We start from the raw sequence: 18511 nt of genomic DNA, 5'->3' as shown, positions 1-18511 counted from the left end.
ATTAAACTGTACTGTTAAGCCACAGACGTCATGGCTTACTTGGCTCACTTTGTCTTCTTCATCAGCAGCATTTATACCTGTCAGCTTCATCACATATTTCTTGACAAGTTATGAGCATTTAACCACTATCAGTTTATCTTAATAATCAAAATGTTTAATTTGCCATCAAATGAACATGTCAAATTAACAGATTCATACACTAAGGCTGTTAAGGGTGTAAAGTTTCATCACAAGATATATAAATTCTTCAGACAATGACTTGATATTTGTCAATATTACAGTCTGCGATCAACAACAGAACATATATGTCTGTTTAATAATCACAAACCACAAAAAATATAACTAAAAATTGTAATTACGATTCAAAAATGTGTCAGACTGAACTGTTCCAGACATTTATGGTCCAGACATGCAGTGCAAATTTCAAAATAAAAGCGTATCTTAACAAGAACAATATAGATCAATATTTTCACTTTTTAATCCATCATATTGGATCGATATATTGTTACACCTTTACAGGCTTTGACAATGTTGTTCACCTTGTTTACACTTTAAACAAAGGCTCCATTTGCCAATTAAAAGTGGTAGTAAGTCATTAGTATCAATTAGTAGTAAGCAATAACTGGATCCTGAGTTTAATCATTTATAAAGTGTTAATAACCTAATCTTTCACAAGGATAGTCTTATTGTAAAGTGGTACCTTTTTTCTGATATTGTAACAGTTCATGTGAATAAGGAAGCTGTGATTGTTTTTATTCCTTTTTATTTTTGTAACAAAAATGTCATTTTGTTTTCACACAATTGAAATAAAGTCGTGTAAGAAAAATCTACACAAGAAGTCCCACAGTATTCCCCTTGTCCTGGACAAACATGATGCAAACCCACCAAGATTCACACTCACTGATTTTAAAAAGAGAACAAAAATAGAGTCACATCGGGTTGGACATTGAAGTGTTACTTTGACAAGTCCACATCTTAAAATAGGTGCTTAAGGGCGGCTGAAGAGGGGAGAGGGGGACAATATTTGAAAAAGACTTGAATGAACAACTGAGACGGCACATTCAGAACCTCCTCCGTCCTCTTCTCAGCTGGCAGCAGCCGTATAAATACGCAGCTTCTTAACGTTCAGCAGGTATGTGAGGCAAAGTTCACTCCAGGGACACGACACCTTCCCCTCCTGTCCCCGTGTGACTGACAAAGATGATGTGAGAAACTGCAGGAGTCTCCCATGTGTCTTTTCTGGAGCATTTCAGTAACTGGGCGACCAGGCCTCCCATTCGTCCACAGGAGAGGGGAGGCGGGTCGCACAGGACCAGACCAGATCCAACCAGTCAGACAGCCTGGATCAGATCCCGTCCCATTTGGGCTCATAACTCCTCCTTGTCAAAGTCATCATGCAGGTCTACGTCACTGAGGTCGTAGTCGTCCTCCTCAGGAAGCTGCGGTTGACAGGGAGCATAAAATAAAGACAAACTGTTAGCAAAGATGGTGATGAGCCAGAAAACTTTCAACTCAGTCAGAGATCGCAGATTTTTGTGAACTGTGTGCCTATAAACTCTGCTCTTTTCTTAAATTCAGACAGATAACTACAAATAGATTTCTCCCAACTGACATATTACATAACAGTGTTTCTTGACATATTCTTCGGTGTGCATGATTGCGACGCAGAGCAGGAGGACGTTCTTCGAATTAAGCTGGCAGGCACTGCATGCACACAGCCCAATTTTACCTCGGGCTGCAGCTATCAATTATTTTAGTTAATGAAGTATTCCACCAATTTTTCCATCAATTAAACAAGTAAGCAGGTAAGAAGTACCTTTGCTTTATTAAAGAGAATAGCAAATATACAACAGAGAAAATAAGACAGGGCTCTTAAAGTGAACAACGTGCAATTTGAGGGGTGATTGAGACAGCTGGTTAATTGGAATCAATGATCTGGCTATTGGATTTCTGTCTGTTTTGTAGTTTGAATAGTTCCACGGTCTGATTTCACTCATGGCTGCTGTCAAAAGAGCCATCATAAACCATAGTGAGCTTGTTTCACTATTGGTAGTGTTTTATATATTCTTTTAAGTCTTGGCTGTGAAAGAGATGAAACTAAACTTTGCTGTGGAACAGACTATTATCTGAAGATCCACATTTTGCTTTATTATTTTCCCCTCTGACTAAGAGACCACTGTAAAGCTCCCACTCACCTGTCCATCTTTGCCGTCCCAGGCCTCCACAGTGTGAATCTTGGGCATGGAGCCGCCTCCAAATGTGGCAGTTGAGCCGCGGCCCACGGAGAGCTCCCTGAGGAGAAGAGGAACGACGTGAGCACCATCACTCAGTTTACTCTGCAGAGGATTTTTGTTTTGATTCTGATAAAAAAAAAAAAAAAATCTGACAACAGTCAGCATCTTACCTGAGGAATTCATGGATGCCAGTCTCACTGAAGGAACCCCTGAGCAAGGCAAACTTCATCTTGCGAGTGTTGATGGCAGCCATGGCAGGGTAGCCAAATCCACCAATACCCAGAGATGATTCCAGCTCCATCTGAGCTCCAGCCTCAGTCCACAGCCAGCTGACGAAGGCAGAGCGGGCTGTTAGTCACAGTCGTAATTAGTCATACGAATAATAATCCAGGACTGTTCTCATATTCTTACCCCCACATCTTCTTCTTGTACTTTTCAGCCATCTTTATCATCACGTCCAGGTAGCCTTTTCTACCTGCTGCGCCTGTTAAAAGACATCAGATGGTGAGGGATTCAAAAAATGAAAGGGTCTCATAATTAATCCATCTTTGGTGTGAGAAATGTGTTCAGCAGGACTGCTGCTTTTGAACTACTGAATAACACAGTTAGTTCAAATGGTCTGAGCTTGACAAAACACACAAAATCCAAAGATCTGTCATGTTTAAGCTACTACAAGGAATATTCCTTCAAAGTGGAAGAACGGTCCCACCAAGTGGCCGGGGGTGATGTATCCTCACGTATCTGTCACTTTTTAAGACACTATTTTTGTTATTTCTGTACTCTGTCCACCGTGGCGTCATGGTAAACTACTTACATTACCAACATCAGCATTTGAGTTTGGCGCTGGGACTTTAACAGCGCTTGTTTTCACCCCAAAGGGAGCGTGGTCAAGGGAAGTGAGGTAAGGCTGCACTTATGCATTGCTGGTAGACCGCCCGATAATATGGGTGTGTGATTACCTTTCTGTACGGCTAACAGGAGCGCAAACTGTTTTTAAAGCAGTGAAATTTGGTTTTTGAAAGGCTAAATGCCAACAAATCTAGATTAAAGCAGATTTTTTTTAAAGATTTAATCATTTAAAAAATTCACAACATGCTTTATATGCATTATTATGCCCTTACAATTCCACTTTTCTGTTCACTTTAAGTCCAGTGGTTGTTGTTACATACAATAAATCTACATTTAATTTCAGATTTGTTTACAGTAGTGAAAAAGGTGAGATGAAACTACAAACAAGGTTGGGGGGGTTCCTCCAGGGGCAATCTCTCCGAGAGGGAAATTTTATTGATTTGTTTTAATACACAAGTTTCATGTTGCAAAATGCCTGCATTGAAAATGTTATGTAAGTAAAATCACTAAACTATTTGGATTAAAAAAAAACTAAAAGTAAAAGCTCTCAGGCAATGAAACAATTGAACATGTTCACAGTCAGTTCTGTGTTTGGTCTTACCTGTGTCCAGGATGTGTGGCAGGACAGCAATGATACACAACTGACTGTCCTCACAGGTCTTCTTCAAGATGTCTTCATTAAGGATCTGAGAGACAAACATTTACATGTCACGTCATGTTTTATGTGGGTTCACATTAATTTTATATATTGACAAATATTATTAAGGATCAGTAGGTTTATAATTGCGACCCAGATGAGCATCATCTTCAGATGTTTACTGTTGAATTGAGCACTTTAAACCTCTACACATGAATGAATACACAGGTGTACTGACCTCCAGCATCTCAGGAGCAGGAGCGTTGTCAGAGAACAGATCCAACGCCCTCTCGATGATGTCGCCACGGGACCGGCCTCCTTGGTAGTCCTCGGGCTCCTCGCCTTTGCGGAAAATCTTGATGGTGGGAAATCCTCTGATCTACACACACACACACACAAAAAACCCCACATATATTCTTAAGTTCTGTGAATAACGGCCTCAGATTCATTGACATATTAATAGTTAGTTAGGGATTCAGTATGGGAAAGCCATGTTTTTAATGGTTCTACGTTATATGATACGTCTGGGTGAATTTCAGTGGCAAGACACAACTGTTAGATTGGTGGTTGACGTTACGCTGCCTGCTTAAACTGAAGTGTTTCATTTAGTCATTAATGTAACTGTACTAAGCAGCTGAGACTCACTCTCATGACTAAAGTCTCTTTGGAGTCAAACATATTGAAATGTAGTTTTCCCTCTGCAGTGACCCCTGTGGCTTCGACAAAAATAATATATTTAATATTTTCATTTTCATTTATCATTGCTATAGACCAAAAGTTATTTTCATACCATTTTCAATATGCAAGAACGTTTGTTGCTTTGCATCTATGACACACTGTGTCCTTTAATTTTATCTACTTAAATAAAGATTATATCTGAGTTGCAATGATTAGTCGAGTAATCATGCAAAAATGGCAGAAAAAGCCATTTTCAGTATCTCAAATATGGAGAGTTGCTGCTTTTCTCATGTTTATTATCAGATTAAAATGAATATAATTGTATATTGGACTGACAAAACAAGACATTTAAAGCCACCAGTTTCTCAGACATTTTTTAGGCCAAATGATTAATTGATTCAGCTTGAAAATAAGTGTCAGATTAATCAATATATGGGGAAGTAATAAGGAGATTTCTGACCCACAGTTTGGTCGTCCAACGTGCAAGTTTAACCACTTTTATAAACTGGAATCATTTCATGTTTTAGACTTGACATTTCAAACTACAAGCAGGCATGTTTACAGGGTCAAAGCCACATATGAAAAGCAGATGTATCCTTTTGTCCCAAGGTTTAGTGGCTGGTGCATTATCATCTTCACTGACTAATTTGACTATTTAAATTTAGTTCAACGTTAATGATTTAAAAAAAAAAAAAAAAAACAAGACAGAAAAGCTTCTGTGGACAAAATGATCCCACCTGGTGTTTAAACTGAGCAGTGCTCCTACACACTTCTGTTTTGTGTCCACTTGTACAATACTTTGTATCCGAACGGTGAACTTATCGATTCTTACTCACCCCGTAGCGGCTGGACACGGCCTGGTGAACAGTAGCATCCACAGCTCCGAGGCGAACTCTGCCCTTGGTTTGCTCCTTGACAGCTGTGGCTGCAGCTGCCCACTCAGGCTCCAGGCTATTGATGACAGAGGAGAGTGATGGTTAAGAAAACTGAGCTACCCAAAAAGAGGTAAATCTGCAGTAGAGAATTCACAATTCAAAATTATGTGTGCATTGCTGATCTTACTATGATTCTGTTAAGAACCTTCGACAAACTGGCGCTTCTGAAAAACTAACTTTAAATGTAAAGTGAAAAAAGTACTGTATTTAAATGTAAAGATGCTGCAAACCAGATCCATATAGTTAAGAAAACAAATGAACAGCTCAGACTTGACTGATCAGTTTTAAAATTGATTATTTTCTACTGAAGTAATAGTTCTAATGACATGTTTTCAGGTCTGCGGATTATCCAGACTTACTGGAACATTATTTACAGAAAAAAACACTGTTCAGGTTTTTTTTACAAACAAACTTACATTCAATGAAAATCAAATTTTTTAGCCCTGTTAACATGCACTTATGGTGATTCTGACATGCTAGAAGGCATCATGAGCAAAATAAGCAGTCAAAGCCATGGCTGAGCATTTCCTCCTTGGAGCTGCAGTGTACGAATGACTCAAGGTCAGGTCTCAAAAACACAGATCCAGACAGCCAGGGTTTCATATGTAATGGGCATATAATGATACTAAAACCACAATGAAAGGTCCGTGATATGACATTTTTAACGGTTTTAAAAGACAAAGTGATGGCAACATGAAGAATTGTCCTTTTTTTAAGATGTGGCTTATCTAACGGTGGTTCCTGTCAGAAAAGGCTGTCTTACAAAAAGCTGAGGATGGACTGTGTCAGGTTCTGAACTCACTTTTTGCAGTGTCCACACCAGGGGGCGAAGAACTCCACCATCCACACGTCATCACTCTCCAGCACCATCTTGTCAAAGTTGTCATCAGTGAGCTCGACCACATCCTTCTTACTGCCGCCTCCGCCGCCACTTTGCTGGAAGGCAGTGGAGTGTTAATTAAGCGCATGCAGTGAGATGTCTGATCCTTCTGATTTCAAATAAGTGCAATAAAAAGTTACTCCGAGAGTCCACTGCTGGTTCTACCTGCTTGCTGTAGCCGGAGCCGCCAGACTTGCCGCTCAGCCTGTCTTTCACCAGATTGCGCAGAGCGTTCATGGCTCCATCCACGATGGCCTGGCTACTGCGTCCACCTGAAGGATGAAGATTAAAAGAATACTTGATTACTCCAATTAATTTAAAATAAATTTGTCAGACTGACAACTGCATCAAATCACCACGAATCAAAACCCGTCCACAATTATCTGTATTTATATCTAATATGAAAAAACACCTGTGCCATAGTTAATGCATTCATTTTGTGTTCATGTATTTGTGTGTTTAAGTTTCATTTATGACTATAATAACTACTAACTTGTTTTGTTTTCTATACTTGCATGTTAAAGAGAAATATCTACAGTATGAAGATGAATAGTAAATCCTAAGGGGGAGGTTTTACTCTAAGTCCCTTTGAATTTCTTACCTCTCCTGCACAATCGATGCTATTGTTTGTTTTTTAACATACTTGTTTATCACTTCTTGTGTGTTAATAGAACGTGTTGCCTGTCTACACCCCCTTTTTCTCAGCTATTTTAAAACACATTTTTATTTTTAACTTCCCAGGATTTATCTCTTTTCAGGAAAGCTTTCTGAAAGGTAACTATAGAGGGAAGATTTCTAATTTGCTCATCACATATCTGTGTATCCTGCAGCAGAAGATATTTTTTTGGTGCAGTGTTTTTTTTGTCTGTACCTTGGTACTCTTCTGGCTTGTTCTTATTGGCTCCAAAGATCTTGATGGTGGGGAATCCTCTGACGCCATACTGACCACCCAGAGACTTGTGCTGGTCTGCATCTACGGCACCAACCTTGACAATACCCTGCAGGATTTCAGAAAAGACAGGTTTGGAGTGAGCAGCGAAATTTAGCAGGTCTGTAAATCATTTAATCGACTCTGGAAGTCAGCAGTTACCTACGTATGCAGAATTTGATAACATCAAAGGTGATAAATATGTGCGGAAAAACACATTTCCTGAAATAAACAGTGACTCTTGATTTTATCCGGAACAAAGTAAATATTATTCATTAATATTTGACTGTAGTCCCATATCTGCCCACGTCTCACGCCTCTGTTTGCAGTTATTCTCACTGCTGAGTTTTAAGCTCCTAAACATTTGGAGGTGGAACAAAGCTGTGAACTAGAGCTTAGTAATCGTTATATAGCTTCAGGGCTGTCTTTAATGGTGCAAAGCAAACAGATTTCAATATCACACATTGTCATTATATCCACCTGATTAAGTGTTTCTTATGTCTGCAGAAATCTAGTGAAAGCACATCATCATAATCATATTGCCAACAGCAGTTTTCACTAAAATCTGTTTTTATGAACAGTCCTGATAGGTCTAGTAAATGTTTCTCTACAACTGATGGATGTTTGAAGCCTTTTCACTGAAAATGTCTTCAGCTGAGACAAAAGAATCTGCCAGTCTGTCTGCAGCCCAACTGGTAATAATTGTGCTTTCATGTGGTGTCAGAATAATTGGAATAATGAGTTCTCAACTGGGAAAATGCACATGAATGTCCTCTCAAGTTGGAGCAACAACTCAGAAAGTCTGTGAAACTAGCCGAGTTGTTGTCTGTTAACGTCGAACACACAGAAACACGGTGGCCGAAAGTAAATGTTTGGTTGTTGGTGAGAACCTTTTCATGTACTGCCTATGAATGTTTTTGCTCACATGTAACTTGTGATGTGGTGTTAGGTTGTAACTGATGGTTGCTGTGCACACAGAGTGACCTAGATTACTTAGAAAAGTTATTTATTAGCATTAACCCTGATAACAAATCAGCTGGTCTTAGGGAACGTACAGGTGTAGCAACAAGTCAGAGACAAAATCACTTTGTAATATAAGGTTTCAAATTGTTTCAGCAAACTTGGATACCAACATGACACTAATATCATCTAAAACATCGCAAGGTTCAGATTACTCTGAAATGTAGTCAGTTACTGTATTTTGAAGATGTAATCAAAAATGTAATCACTTTATCCTTGACAGTATAACTATAACTACTTACACATTTTTCAAGCATAATCTGGGCTGATTATAGTTACTTATACTTGTAAACAGATCATGTAATCCTGATTATATGTAATCCACTACTACCCTTGACCATCACTTAGACTACACTGCAAGTATAACAACAAAACACCACTCTACCCCATGTAGCATCCATGTTGTTTCCACATTATGACTTAAAAGCTCATGAACACACTGAAATCAGAATGATGAGTCCCCGACAAAGGAAATGGGACCATCTGAAGAGCCTGTGAATGAGGCATTAATGGCGAGACGACCAGAGGTGTTTTGTTTACCTTGAGGGCAGTGGCTGCCTTCTTCCAATCCGGAGTAAGATTTTGACAGTGGCCACACCTGTGGTGATAAACAGTGGGGAGGGAGGAAGGATCAGAAGAAGAAAATGTTTTATTGCCAGTAATATAGTTTTAAAACAGAAACACACCATGATATCAGAGAGAGATATTCCTACAGTCGTTCAATACAGGGTTTTAAATACGTCACAAGTATCTGTCACTCCTATTAATCACAGAACCAAATGATCCAATATCAACACATCCAGTGAAAATTTAACACCTTTAATTTACAGCAGAATTTAGGTGTCTCAACTGGCTACCTGTTCATTACAGAAGAGACTTTGCTCCTGGGGTATAAAAGCAATTAAATGCACAATATGCAAGTTCTGCAGCTAGGGGCCCTTCTCACTTCAAAGCAATTGCAAAAGACGTAGTTTGATGACATCTTGAAGCAGCGTTGGATCATGGGAATTGCTATCTTCACTGTTAAACAGTGAACCAAGTCAGAATCATGTTCACAGATAAGGTAATGTATTCATCCTTTGTCTCAAGGGAAGTTATAGCAACTAGTGGCTAGTAGGAAACGCACTAGAGCTGCAACAATTGATTGATTATAAAATGAATCGCCAACTATTTTGATAATCAATTAATTGGTTTGAGTAATTTCTTAAGAAAAAAATGTCAAAATTCCCTGATTGCAGTCACTGAATATCTTTGGGCTGTGGACAAAACAAGACATCTGAAGTTGTCATCTTGGGTTTTGGGCTCCTAACATTTTACAGACCAAACAACTTAACTATTGATTAAGAGAATAATCAACAGATTTAACCATGAAAATACTCGTAAGTTGCAGTTTTATTCATGTCATTTTCATGTCATTCATACGTTTAGTCAAGTTTACCGACTTCCTTCGTTCCCCACTCTCTGATGCATCTCCTGTTTTTTTTGTGTAAGTTACCTTAAAATAACTATGGATTTCCTTGTGTTTGATAATTGCTGAAAACATTTGGGATAATGTGCTTCCACAAGTCACTGAAATATAAAACATATGTCTAGAATTTTTAGACAAGTTTACTTTCTCCCAGTTCCTATAGTGCAATCAAAATCTGGCAACTTTTAACAAAGAAGATCATTTTCTGTTTAGTTTCACTTTTGACTGTTACACAACTAGCCTTTGCTATTCTTGTATTTTGCTATTCTGTTCCTACATTCATTCTTGTATTCCTGCATGCACATTTTTTTGTAACTGTCATATAAGCTACTGGATGCTGAATTTCCATCAGAATCAATAAAGTATATATCTATCAATCTGATTTGCTGAATTAGTTGAGTGTGTATATGCATGCTGTGTGCCTCCAGCTATGTTTCCAACTGTTTCATCCCTTTGTAAAGCACGTTGGAATTGCTTTTTCTGTGAGATTGTGTGTTCAACTAATAATCTTGAACTGTGCAACTGCAGCCCAACCCACGGAGGAGATACCAACTTTGCATACAAGTCTCCAAAGACTTAACTGACTGTAAGGAGGACTCACACATCACTGAGTCCATGTAAGATGCCTGCATTGAAGCTACAGTCTCTACTTGTAAGGACACTTGTTATCACTGAATAACAGCCACCAGAGCTGCATTATATATAATATATGGACTCACCAGGGAGCGTAAAACTCCACCAGCCACAGACTGTCACTCTGGATCACCTCCCTGTTGAAGTTGGAGGGGTTGAGCTCAATAACATCATCACTGGCTGAGTAGAAGGCTTGGACAGACAGGACCAGGGAGCAGCCCAACACTCCTGGAGGAGAAGAAGAAGGAGACACAAAAGACTTAGTGTGCTCACTTTAACGCCCAGACATGCTAAAGCAGGCACCGGAACAGCATTATAAGCCCAGTTAAATACAGTCAATGTGGAGAATTACTGCAGATTTATGTAATAGCAAATGAAACTGACGTTTATTAATTCAATGATTGAATCATAACGGAGGCCTGTGCACCTTAACTTAGCTATTCAAGCTAACCACAGGAGCGAACGCGCCGGAAATACACATTAACATTAACACCTTCACGATAATTCACATTTAATATTAACAGAAGAGCTGTGTCTGTGGTTACTCACCAAGTATAAGCGGTCTCATGGTTTTAGCTGCTCTCTGCTCGTCTCCGGTGTTAGCTTCACTCACAGTGCTGCTGCCGCTGCGGCTCCCACAAAAAGTAGATCGAAAAATCTCACCGTGGCCCGCGCTGATTGGTCCGCCGCTGGCGACGCTGCGCCTCAGCCAATCAGCGTGCGCCGTGTAGTTTACAGCGCCGGTACATTGAGGAGAGGGGCTGGAGGAGAAAGGAGGCAACATGTAACTCCACCAAGAGGAGATGCAACAAATGGGTGACAAGGCTGACTCAGTCTTAAAGAAGTCTGATGACAGTACACAAGCGTGTTATGTCCACATATGTGTTTATACGCGAGCCACAGACAAGAAAGTGACCATATATTACACATATTATCACACACAGTGAACCATGTGTTTCTAGTGAAATAAAATATAAAGTAGGCTGCTAAAAGTTTTGTATTATTACAACTGTGATTTGCAATGAAAGGAGAGGTATTCAGATCCTTTACTTCAATGGCTCTCAAACTTTCTCACACTAAAGACACTGAAATTGACATTTATTGCACCGCAGACCCTCATGTAATAAAGTTTTGTCCCAGGGTTCCTGAGAAGATTTTTGCCTTTAGATGCTTCATAACAGAGTTTATGAAACCCATGACAAAAATAATCATACGGATGGAATCACAGTGAAAATATTTTTTTCTCCTTTTTGCTGGGGACTCCCCAAAGTCTCCCTGGACCCCACTTTGAGAACCACTGCTTTTTAAAAAAAAAAAAAAAAAAAAAAAAAAAAAAGTTTTACAAAAGAAAAGTTATTCTCTTAGCAATTAGTTTGTCATTCACAATATAGATGTGTGTCTGACAGATTTTGGTAACCAAGTAGATCATTTCGCAAGCGCTGATTCAAGTGATCAAATAACATTTGTGAGGACTGCAATTTCACTGAGAACCAACACATCTGTTTTGATCAGCAAGCCAAGTGCAAGTTATGCTGTGCAAATTGTAGAGAAATGCACTTACTTTTGTCCACACATGTGCCAGAATGTGTGCAGTTTGCTTGAATAAATGAGAAATTCAGATTTATTGTGAACAACAAACTAACTATTCAAGGATCTGAACTTCTGAAACAATAGTTTTCATTCAAGAATTGAGCCAAAAGCAAAAAAGAAAAAAATTAAAATGACACTAAAAGGTTCAGCGTGATACACAATAGCATTCACTCTGACATTCTTGTGTATACAGTAAACAGTCTGTGTCAGCAGAAAAGGAAAACAAAACAGAGATTTGTACATAAGAAACATTTCCAGGGTTGACTGTCATTGTAAACTTCTAAACATTTGAGCAGTAATGCTCATACAATGACAAAACAACTTTTCATTTTGGCATCACTGGCCAATTTTCTGACACAAAAACTTGGCCTTGATGCATGAATGAAAAGTTTTGGGTGAGTTAACACCTTTTGCAGACATACAATAGAGTCGTGATGCCTCATGAAACAATTGTGACAAATGCACTGACAGTTTACAGAATGTTACTGTGAGAATGTCTGAAAAAAAAAATGAGGCAAAACGATTGAGGAAAAACTGTAAATGATTCTTTTTTTTTTTTTTGCTGGGGTCACCGTAAGAGCTCCCTCAAGGACCCCCCAGATCCCACTTTGAGAACCACTGCTAAAAGTCAAAGCAGCTCTACCACAATATAAAAGTACCCCATCACAAGTAAAAACACTTGAACGCTCACTCAAGGCTCTAACAGGAGCAGCTGCAGCAGCTTTAAGCTCCTTGTCAGAAATGAAAAACTGACACTTGAAACTGAGAAAATATAAAAGGAAATCAAGTGTGTTTGTAATGTTCATCATTGTGACTGAAGGTTTGTTGGTTCAACTTAAAATATGAAGCTAGCTGAATGTGATTTCTCAAGTACAACTGAAATACAACATGTTTCAAATTCTCTCTTTTTTTTATAATGTAGTTTTCTTATGTTTGCGCAGTGAGTCTATTTTTTGAAAAACACAGTATTTTATGTCTGCATCTGCTGGCGGGCTCTCAAGATAAGAGTAGGCATAATAATGTGTTAATTCTACCACAGGAGAGATTTGATGTTCTCTTGAATTAGGTGGAAAAAATATGTGCATATATCAGTGTCTGCAATGAGCCAAAATAAGTTAGAAAACATCAGCATATCCAATATTGGCAAAAAAGAGCCAATATTGTGCATCCTATACTACAGTAAAATAAAAATAAAAAATACAGAAGAATGGCCTTATACTGCAATTCTCAAGTGTTTTGATATTTTCTTATGCCACTAAATAATACAGAAAAAGGTATTTCCTTTTCAGTTTCTCAGGTTTGATAAGGTGACTATCATTTAAAGTCAACAAAGACCTTATAATCCTAGAAATAATTATGTATTTAAATGCACCAATGATAACTCAATGGGATGTTTTCCCATAATAATCTTGTAGAAAACACTGTAAAGGCCTCGAGGAGCAGTGATAGCTATGGAGAAATATAGACTCGGTCAATTACATTGGATTATTTATAGGATTTAAGAAAGCTACAGGAATCAAATATACACTGGAGATTTGGTAGGAGTAGAGGTACACATGTATACATCATATATGAACCCCAAATGACATGAATAACATTCCTGAACAAAATACTCAGGGAAATGATCAAACTAACCAATTATGAACAATTGATTTTTAAGGTGAACAGCAGACAGGAAGTATTCTTGTAAATATGCCCCCAACTCATGAATTCAATATTGAATGGCTAATTAGGGGGAAGTGGACATTATCATTATATGTAAGATGTTATTATCATGTTGTGTCAGAGGCTGCCTGTGCTGTATGTCATGTAATCAGTGTGATAAATGTCTGATAACACATGTTGTATTAATTAATGTACTTGAGTGGTTGGTATTAAACAAACTAAAGACCACTGAGAAGGCATGAAGGTTGGCCTGACTCCACTGCATCCCAGGTTTTACTCCAGATATTGTGTTTTGCTTTATTGCATTGTTGTTTTTTTTTTTTTTTTTTGTTTTTTTTTTTAAAATCACCTATTAATGGATTCCTATCCTCAGAGGTTTGCAGCAGTGTTTGGAGGCAGAAAAAGAAAAACCTTTACGCCACTGTTGTGTGGAGATTTTGCCACTAGATGGAGACAAACAACGAGGTAAAGCGTTTGTTTTGACGCTGTATGGTCAGTCTCTCTGCCAATCAATAATTCAGCGTGGACTACTGCAGAACTGATCAGCTGAACTCAAGTTGTATGATATTACTGTGAATTCATATCTGAAAGTAGTTATACAGTCAAAGAAAACAAAACAAATTCATGGAATTTACTCTCATCTGTAATCCAAACCAATACAGTCACCAAACATCCATAAAACAGTTTTGTTTTGTTTTTTATAATTATCTAATATTTATAGAGCCTTCATTCTGTCTCAGATTAAGTGATTATTACTTTAGCCTCAGTGTTTTCAGTCTGAGTTATTTGGTGATAGCCTATAATACATTCAAAATGGATGATAGATGATGCGTCTGTCTGGGGAAAGGTTTTATAGGCTGTAGTTGTAAAAAGGGATGATTTAGGTTTATAGTTTAGCGCTGCCTGATAATCGATGACCTTTAACTAATTGTTGTTCTTCCAGCTGCCACCAAAACCCCGCGGAGAGCGTGTCTCTGATTTCCCCGTTTGCTGCTTCACAATTCATTACATGCCGCTGAGATTTATGATCCGCTGAGCCTGGCTGCACTGCGCTGCGTCAACACGACCACAGACACACAGAGCAACACGGGAAGACACGGAGACAGCCTGAAAAATAAAAGCTCAGGCTGACGAGCTCGTGATCACGTTCAAAAACACTTTAAAATCAGTTTAAGTGAGAAAACGTGTAACAAGCACCATCATCTGCCACGATTCTGTGAAGCCTGTGTGTGTTTTGTATTTGTTTCATGTAAAGTAGAGTAAAACAAAATAAAATAACAAAGAGCGTTGCTCAGTGAACGGTTTGTTTTGAAAGGTTTGCCCGGAAGTCCTGTGGTTTCATTGTGTCGTGCTTGACATTACGCGCACTTCAATGCCAACTTTCTCAGAGCGCACAGGCGCACTGTTCACTGCCGATCACGGCTGTATGTTGAAGACTTCTCTCTGCAGTCACCCCTGAGCAAACATTTATTCTATTTTTTTCGTCTAAAACATAGATAGTAGAAAACTGGGGAGGTTTTACGCACAGCGCCAGGGCTTCTGGTGACTTGCGTTTTACTTTGACTTGACAGGTGTGTGAAAATCTCGATCTCCTGGGGCTGTTTTTGTGGAGGACTTGTTGTCAACACGATGTGGGGGATCCAGAGGACGCGGTATGCGGACTGCAACGGCTCTGAGGCCAGCGAGGAGACGGAGATCGTGGTGAACATCGGCGGAGTGAAACAGGTGTTATATGAGGACGTGTTGAATCGCTACCCGGACACCCGGCTGGCAGAGCTGGTGGACTGCTCTTTGAAGTCTTCTGAAGAAATATCTTCACTATGTGACGACTACGACCCTGACACGGGGGAATTTTATTTTGACAGAGACCCCGAGGCGTTTAAATGTATAATTGAACTGTATTATTATGGAGAGATCCACATGAAAAGAGGCATCTGTCCCATTTGTTTCATGAAGGAGATGGAGTTCTGGAAAATTGGCTCTGATTTCCTGGATGAATGCTGTAAAAGCCACCTGAAGGAGGTGGAGGACGAACTTGCAGAGATCGCGGAGAAAGTGAGAACTATCCTGGTGGACCGAGAGGGAGATCCGTCTGCAGGAGGCTGGCAGCGCTTCCAGATGTGCCTCTGGAGGCTGATGGAGAAGCCGGAGTCCTCGCTGCCTGCGCACATCATCGCTATAGTTTCTTTCATCTTCATCCTCGTCTCCTCCGTGGTCATGTGCGTCGGGACCATCCCCGACCTGCAGGTGGAGGACTCGGAGGGTAACCTGTCGGAGCACCCGACTCTGGAGGTCATCGAGACGGTGTGCATCGGCTGGTTCACCATCGAATACCTCCTGCGTCTGATCTCCTCCCCGAATAAGATCAAATTCGTGCTGGCGTTCATGAACATCATCGACTTCATGGCGATCATGCCCTTCTACGTGGTGCTCATTCTCACCTCCTTCGGCGCAGGAGTGATGGAGCTGGCGAACGTGCAGCAGGCGGTGCAGGCTTTACGCATAATGCGCATTGCGCGCATTTTCAAGCTGGCACGACATTCCTCCGGACTCCAGACCCTCACATCTGCCCTGAAAAGCAGCTTCAAAGAGCTCGGGCTGCTCCTCATGTACATGGGCGTGGGGGTCTTCCTCTTCTCCGCACTGGGCTACACCATGGAGCAGAACCACCCGGACACCCTGTTCACCAGCATCCCGCAGTCGTTCTGGTGGGCTGTGATCACCATGACCACGGTGGGCTATGGAGACGTCTACCCCAAGACCACTTTAGGTCGGTGCAACGCGGCCATCAGCTTTCTGTGCGGGGTGATCGCCATCGCGCTGCCCATACACCCCATCATCAACAATTTCGTCCTGTTTTACAACAAGCAACAGGTGCTGGAGACTGCGGCCAAGCACGAGATTGAACTGATGGCGCTGCGCTCCTTGGACAGCGAGCAGGAGGCTGCAGCCGCCGGCGCCCATAAACATGTGTGTGGTGCAGGAGTGTGGGACAACGCCATGCGCTCCTGTCACAGCGACACATACATCCCCTTACTGAAGGACCCCAGGGGAGGGGCAGGGATCCAGACCCCAAGCATGGACACCAGCTTTGAGAGCACAGCCGAGGCCACTGAATATTTCATCTCATGAACACTTGAAGCCCCTGCATCATGTGAAAAGACTCAACAACAACAATAACAACAACAACAGCAACAAAACATCAAATTAACAATTCATTTTAACTTGTTAACCCGCACAGTCTTGGGTTAATGATACCACGATGGAGACATGCGTGTAAATAGCCTTGCAGAGATAATAGGACCGCAGTGATTCTCTCCAAGGACCTTTAGCGCATCTGAGGAATTGTGCCTATTAAGGGACATGTGTGGTGAGATATTGACTTGATGAGCTGTGCCTTTGCGCAGTAACTCCCTGTAGGCTGAGAGGTTGTGTTTGAACAGCCAGTACACTGATTCCCCCATGTAGGCTCCTTATATAACACCCCCCCATCCCCAATCCTCACACTCATACTGTAGACCGCACTGTAGCTTATTCCTCTGTACAGAAGTATATATCAAAAATGGATGTTTTTTTTTAAATAACAGAGATTGGTAGCTCCCCGAGGAGAAAAGAGAAATGTAGTCACCTCATGATATGTTTATTGGTTGTACAGACATCCCAACAAAACTGAGGAAATCTGTTGGTATTTAATAGTTATAGACTGGACTGCACAAAGATTAAAAAAGAATTTAGAAAAACTAGGTTTAAAATGAATACATTCAAATTTAAACAGTGGTCTGTTGCACAACTAATTATTGAGGTAAACTGAAATTAAATAGAGTTTAATATGGAGATACTGTCTTACCCAAATTAAAATAGACAGATGAATAAAAATTAAATTTGAGTGGAAAAAGGGTGGAAACTGTTAACTTTTGGCTGCTGTGTATTCCTTAGCAAAACAAACAAAAACACTGCATGCTAGAAATTTAACAAATCATTACATTGATTGCTGGCTGGCTAAAAGGTTAACAAAATGTAATATTGTTTGCTAGCTTGCTAAAATAAAATTATGAATTAATAAAATTAATTAATTAATAACATGTTACATTGGATGGTAGAAAGCTAAAAAGGTAAAAGTCGTGTTTAGAAAGGAACCTGAAATTTGTGAAACTCTAGCGAGATTTGAACTTGTCCTTACGATGTCTGTTAACTAGCTAAAAAGTTAACAAAACATTAGATTTTTTTTGCTAACTAGATAAAAAGTGAGTTAGCCTGGTTAGCCTACTCATAATTGGTCGACAGAGAAGCTCTAATCCCTTATTTGAGAAAAAATTGGACTAATTATAGAAGATAAAATTAGATTCGATTAAAAGACTGAAAGCAGAACAGTAGCAGAAAAAGAGACTGTCAGGCAGCAACTGGAGGACTGTCTTGACGGATCAGCTGGAGTTAAATAAAGACCAGACGCATCATTAAACCCAATTGGGTTGAGTCCATCTCTTAACTTTCCCCAAGGAACTTGAGTACTTTGCTCAACTGATCTCAAAAAGGCATTTATTTTAAAAGTCAAACCTCCTCAAGTCTAAGTTAAAAGTTAACACTTTAAATTGGAGTTTTGGCGCAGCAGAATGAAATTTAATCTAGGTTTAGACTAAAAACTAAACTGCCCATTTTAAGCTTTAAACTTTGGTGCAACAGATCTAAAGTTAAACCATGATTTAATTTCAGTTTAAAAATAATCCATGTTGGTGCAACCTGGCTAAAGAGACATATAATGCCATAGTTTTCTCAATGAGATCACTATAAAGTCTACAGACATTAAATGTACACTAGAGAAAAGTGTGTATGGAGGAGAATATAAAAGCAACATATCATCAGGGCTTCTCATTTCTCGCTCTGCCTGTGATCTTCTTGACATCAGTGTAATTCTGTGTAACCGACACTGTATGATTGTGAGGTGATATATCAGATATAAAACACCCGCTGCTGTGCAGGAACATTAAAAGCAGTGA

At 39.8% G+C, this 18511-nt stretch overlaps 2 protein-coding genes across 3 annotated transcripts; one reads left to right on the top strand and one right to left on the bottom strand.

The window, feature by feature from the left end:
* Positions 1 to 746: 746 nt before the first annotated feature.
* pdia6 (protein disulfide isomerase family A, member 6) lies at positions 747 to 10951 on the bottom strand. Of its 2 annotated transcripts, none has more exons than XM_084736749.1 (13): positions 10812 to 10951; positions 10349 to 10490; positions 8702 to 8759; positions 7085 to 7211; positions 6379 to 6485; positions 6136 to 6269; positions 5235 to 5349; positions 3959 to 4099; positions 3685 to 3769; positions 2646 to 2718; positions 2405 to 2563; positions 2196 to 2292; positions 747 to 1439 (listed from the first exon to the last, which is right to left on the bottom strand). In XM_084736749.1, the coding sequence occupies exons 1-13, from the start codon at positions 10828 to 10830 to the stop codon at positions 1368 to 1370; spliced, it is 1329 nt and encodes a 442-aa protein (XP_084592875.1). In that variant the 5' UTR covers positions 10831 to 10951; the 3' UTR covers positions 747 to 1367. The 2 variants fall into 2 exon arrangements, with proteins under 2 accessions (XP_084592875.1, XP_084592876.1); XM_084736750.1 differs by having other exon boundaries at positions 6136 to 6266.
* Positions 10952 to 14728: 3777 nt separating this feature from the next.
* LOC146314519 (voltage-gated potassium channel regulatory subunit KCNF1-like) lies at positions 14729 to 16719 on the top strand. The gene has a single exon (XM_084737562.1). It carries the CDS (start codon positions 15147 to 15149, stop codon positions 16647 to 16649), a length of 1503 nt encoding a protein of 500 aa, XP_084593688.1. The 5' UTR covers positions 14729 to 15146; the 3' UTR covers positions 16650 to 16719.
* Positions 16720 to 18511: the final 1792 nt, after the last annotated feature.

The sequence above is a fragment of the Lutjanus erythropterus genome, chromosome 15, assembly GCF_056507025.1.
Source record: "Lutjanus erythropterus isolate fLutEry1 chromosome 15, fLutEry1.hap2, whole genome shotgun sequence".
Taxonomy (NCBI): Eukaryota; Metazoa; Chordata; class Actinopteri; order Lutjaniformes; family Lutjanidae; genus Lutjanus; species Lutjanus erythropterus.
This window is presented reverse-complemented; position numbering and strand designations above follow the sequence as displayed.